This window comes from Vigna angularis, chromosome 6 (assembly GCF_016808095.1).
Source record: "Vigna angularis cultivar LongXiaoDou No.4 chromosome 6, ASM1680809v1, whole genome shotgun sequence".
Taxonomy (NCBI): Eukaryota; Viridiplantae; Streptophyta; class Magnoliopsida; order Fabales; family Fabaceae; genus Vigna; species Vigna angularis.
The window spans coordinates 37,283,169-37,288,429 of record NC_068975.1 but is presented as its reverse complement, the minus strand read 5'-3'; the positions used below and the strand labels follow the sequence as shown (position 1 = coordinate 37,288,429).

General features: G+C 32.6%; 1 protein-coding gene across 1 annotated transcript; it reads right to left on the bottom strand.

Moving 5' to 3' along the window:
• Nucleotides 1–1,218: 1,218 nt before the first annotated feature.
• On the bottom strand, nt 1,219–4,938 carry LOC108341919 (WAT1-related protein At1g68170). Its single transcript, XM_017579603.2, has 7 exons — nt 4,649–4,938; nt 4,342–4,404; nt 3,072–3,188; nt 2,712–2,967; nt 2,459–2,617; nt 2,059–2,210; nt 1,219–1,659 (listed from the first exon to the last, which is right to left on the bottom strand). Exons 1-7 carry the CDS (start codon nt 4,837–4,839, stop codon nt 1,443–1,445), a joined length of 1,155 nt encoding a protein of 384 aa, XP_017435092.1. The 5' UTR covers nt 4,840–4,938; the 3' UTR covers nt 1,219–1,442.
• Between the last annotated feature and the right edge of the window lie 323 nt (nt 4,939–5,261).

The window sequence follows — 5,261 nt, the reverse complement described above, 5'->3', positions numbered from 1 at the left end:
TCATTTGATCTCAACTTTCATATGACAAAAGAAATCGCGTTGTTGTGTTGGTAACGTTAATTCCGAAATGGCTTGGTTATTTAGTGGCACGCATCCAACAAAGAAACACTCACACATCAATCAATCAAATTGGGAAAAATAGTGAAGACACAAAGTAAAGAGCTTCCTCATCTTCCTTTTTTCACACTTATTGGCGTTAGGCTGCAAAATGTTGATGTGCTCGCTTTTTATCATCACCTCAATGCTCAAAACAATCAAAGACCGAGAGACACATGACATCCTTATCCACAATCAAAGATATTTTATGTCTCTTTTCCCGTACCAAAGCCAAAACACCAGTTACAACATATTTTGCATCAAAGACACTTTAATCCAAATCAAATCAATTAACTATATAGGAATGAATCAGACTTATTGACTGTTACCCTTTTAACTGTATACAGTTTCACTAGCTCAATGTCAAAAGCACAAAGGCCAGAGGAAAAGATAGTATATGTAATCATAGTCAATTCATCCCTTCATAAGTAGTAATTATTAAAAGCATTACGTTTTTTTCTGTACGTTTTCTTCTGTCACAGACAATCCCAAAAGCTTAATCTTTCTTTTTATGTGATCTCGTCAAAACAGCCATAAGCCTAACTTGTTAGACTGAAAAGACCATTTATGAATGATTTGGACTTTTAAAGACTTTTGATTTTAACTGTTAAAGAATGTGAGATTTTGGAATGTACCACAGCAATAATGTTAATTCCTAAAATTATCCAAGAAACAACTCCAAGCCCTCTTTCCATCAGAGTGAGCAAAACAAATTGCAGCCATCTTGGAGATCAATGATGTAATTTATCATTTATCTATTTGTTTATACAGAGGGTGAACATAAGTGAAAAAATATAAAAATCATTGGCGATCAGAGAAAGGTAATAAAAACGAATAGTACATTTAATTCGGAATCAATTGCATATGAAGTTGTTTCTTGTACACTTCCCTAATGGGGTATTTGTTGTGAAACATCAAAAATAAGGAAATGATCAAAAGCCTAGGCACTAATCGAGGCTTTGAGAAAGCATAATACGTGTCAGATTATAGTGGAAAGAGACAAATAGTAGTTGAAATAAAACGTCTCAAGCGATTCCATTACTGTAACATATAAAGGATATTGTGATTAGAGCAGAGCATGTTAATAAGTTATTTGAGCTAACTTTAAGAAAAATATTGAAATGATACTAGAAATAGCCTAAGCAGAGCCATTTTTAAGTTTTGTATATAGAAAATGAAGGAGCAAGAGAAATGAAATTATAATTAGCCATGCCTCACCTTCTCCAACACTACAAAAAAAAAATGGCCATAGCATGTTGGGGGCAATTAGAAAAGAATGGCAAGCTATCTACATTACTTGTATAGTAAATGCCTTGGATTAAGGGATGTTTAGTTCTTCTGAGATATTACTTCTTCTCTCCATTTTCCCCAACCGCATTTACTGCATTCACCAGGCTATTGCTATTGTTGCTCTTTTCTTCTACTCGAGGTTTGACCATTATTTCTACTGTGTCTAATTTATGGGCGCTTTCTGATGGAACCGGTTGATTCTTCTTCATCTCTTTGCTTTTACCCCACAGAACCACGTATAATCCGCAAATAATCATCACTGATCCAATTATGCTGAAACCAACAAAACTAAATAGTTAAAGGAAGCCATTACCATCTATATGCCAGCAAATTTCAACCCAAAAAAAAAAATTCCCCATTGTATCAACCAGAGATGGTATATATAAAAGACAAACTACTTCACCATGATCCAACCCTACATCCCACCCAAACACCAAATAGCTGAGTTGTTTTGCCTTTTTTTTGGAGGATAGGCCAAATACTTTATTATAAGTTGATGAGTGAGGGGATATGTCACTTAACAGAGAGAATAGATGCGTTGTTAACCATATGTAACTCAACTAGTTGTATAAAATTCATTTTGTAAGGGTTATATATGTGTATTGGAGCATTACATAAGCATTAGTTATTGCAAAGATGGCACAACGACAAACATTAATAATATATATTTACCTCCCAAGATATAGCTTCTCGTCCAAAATAGTGGATCCAGCAAAGGCCACAACCACAAGCATAAGAGGGCTAAAAATAGAGACAAACAATGGACCTCTCGCGCGTACACACCACGAAATCACAGCCACCATCACTCCAGAAACCACTATACCCTACATCAATAATTCACATATATCCATCCACTTAAATAAATAAAATGTAAAACCTTAGTATATGGTCTCAATTAGTCAAATATTATACTAGTATATTCAGTGACAGATCATGATAGTCAATGATCTGTGGGCTCCCACATGCTCCCAACAAAGACATTGGGTTGCTATATATACATATAGCTAGTATATATATGTGAGTCCAAATAGAAATAAAAAAAAATAATGAATAGAAAGAATAGCATACACACCGCATAAGCTACAGTCAACAGTCTGATATTCCAGCCCAATCTCCACTGACTCAAATCCCTTTCAACACAAAATGCATAAGAAACGGATAACAGTGCCCCCATTAGGGACATTAACGCTGTGCTTGAATAAGGACAAGGGTATCTTTCACTCATTTTTGCCTGCGCTATAAGATTACTCATCAAAAGCATGTTCACATAAACAATTCTTCAAACACATAAACGTCATTAGCTAGAACGCAAAAATAAAACCGACCTGAATGATAAGCCATAGTGCATAAGAGACGTTGCTTGCGACAGACGCGAGTGCACCGAATATGGTCATAACGCCAGAAGTAGCGTGTGGATGTACGACATTGCCACTTGGATGGTTGAAAAGATTCATGTGGAACGAAAGCATCTGAACTTCTGGGCCTTTCAAGAAAGTTAGAATCATTGCTCCACTAATTCCAGTTATTGTTCCAATTATCTTCGCCTTCCCTCCTGCTGTTTTTAAATTCAATCTCTCCAATCTCAACACATTCACCAAAAAACAGACATATTATATTCAACTTTCATTTTAATCACAGATTAAAACAACTACAATCTAAAAATGTTCATGTTTAAAGCTTCTTACCCGAAGGAAAGGGATATGATGAAGGTGAGAGCTGGGATGAGATTGGATATGGCAGTAGTGAACGTTACTGAAGTTAAAGCGATTGCTTCCATGTTTAAGTTTTGAGGCAATGCTCCACTGCGTATAAATTCATCACAAGCATTCTACATATTCGTCAATGCTACAAAAATACTACATACATCAAACAGACTAAGAACACGATGAAAATATTATATATAATAATAATATAAGAAAAAAGTTCTGTTGACAATTTTTCTTATCAACCATTTTTAACCAATAATTTATTATTGGTCGTTTTAAATATACATATAAATAAAATAATAACATATAATTCATCGTTAAAAAATTATTAAAAAAAATTATTATCATATCGAATTCCATAATATAAATTATTTTTAGAGGAAAATAATATTTTGATATACACCTTTTTTATGAAGTACGTACTTGAAAACTATTTTTTAATAATATAATATTATATTTAAATAATAATATAAATTGGAAATAAATATAAAGTAGGGTTAAATGTTGGGGTGGTACAATACATATATTCCATACTAATTTCAGAACTTATTCCTTTGTTTTCGCCTCTTATAGCCTCCAGTTTAAAGCTGCATAATACTATGCCATGAACATGATATTGTTCCCACTTAGATATTTTGTTCTGAATAAACATTAAATTATTATGTCTCCTCGATCAAAAGAAATCTATCTAGTTAAACGCTAGAAATGTCTCGCACTTTAAAACAATAATAATTGATGGTCCCAGTTAAAAGTATATATTTGGAAATGATAATTTCATAAATACTAATCACCACCTTCATACGGGATAAAGAATTAAAAAGATATTAAACGTGTTTTATTTTTATTTTTATTTTTAATACGTTGCTCCGTAATTTTTAAAATAAAGTAATTGCTTAACTTCTTAATTAATTAAAACAAACACTCTAGTAATTATTAGGCTTATATCATTATAAGAAATTAGCATAGAATGAGAAATGGAATGTTAATGTAGATTTTATTATTACTTATGGAAATTAATTAAAACTATGGGCATGTAATGATTGGGATTATATAATGATTTATCGAAAAAATGGGTGTTAGTGTGCATGGTTGAATCTTAACGTGTATAGCAACTTCTTTGGAAAAAGTTGACGAAAAAAGAAAAGAAAAGAAAAACCAATTGAATGAAGTTAGCAGAAAGAGTTAGAGAAGGTTACGATTCTACGTGGATGAGCATATATGGAATAGGAATAAAGAAGAAATTACCTACCCAATTAAGCCGCATACGAATGCCTGAAAAAGTATCGTCCAAGTCATCTTCGTCCTCGTCTTCCTGCAAATCATCATCTTTTACATTTATTTCTTAATTTCTTCAAGTGGGTGTACCTCATACACTATTGCTATTGCTTCTTAATTTATCCCAAATAGTAATCCTAAGTGGGTTGATTGGAAAAAAAAAAATCACTCTTGAATTTCGATTTGACTATTCTTCTTTTTCGTTTTTATGATTTTCAGTCTGCGTACATAATCAGAAAACGAAAGATTAAGAAGGGAAGAATGAGAAAAGAAGGAAGAACCTTTCAATAAGAAAAGCTAATGGAGCAATGAAAACAGTTGCAAAAACATAGCGGTAAGCGACGATGATACTCAAGTTCATGCCATCGTTAAGGGCGAGCTTGTAGAGAACATTGACCCAAGCATTTGCAACCTGCACCAACACCATTAGCAGAACTGGCTTCAATGCATGCACCACGTTCAACTTCTCCATGACAGTCTCTTGATAAGTACCAAGAAAAGTGAAAGAAAGAGAGAGAAGAGAGAGAGACGCGATATATAATTTATGTTGGGCTTGCAGAAGAGAAGAGAGAGTGTTATTTATGGGCAGAGTTAGTGTGTTGTAGATTCCATAAAAATAAGTGGTGCTCAATTGTTTTCCACATTCCTTTATTGGTTTTTATTACAATACCAAAAACAACAAGATCAATTTTTCCTGTGACAGAAAAACCAATACGTAATTAATAAACTATTTAATTTAATAAAGAATATTATTTTTGATTGATAAATATAAGAATATTAATTATTGTACTGATTATTTATTGTACTGATTATTCTACTAATTATTGTACTGATTATTTATGATTAATATAATCTTAATTCGCTAATTTTTAATTTGTACTGATTTTTGGACAA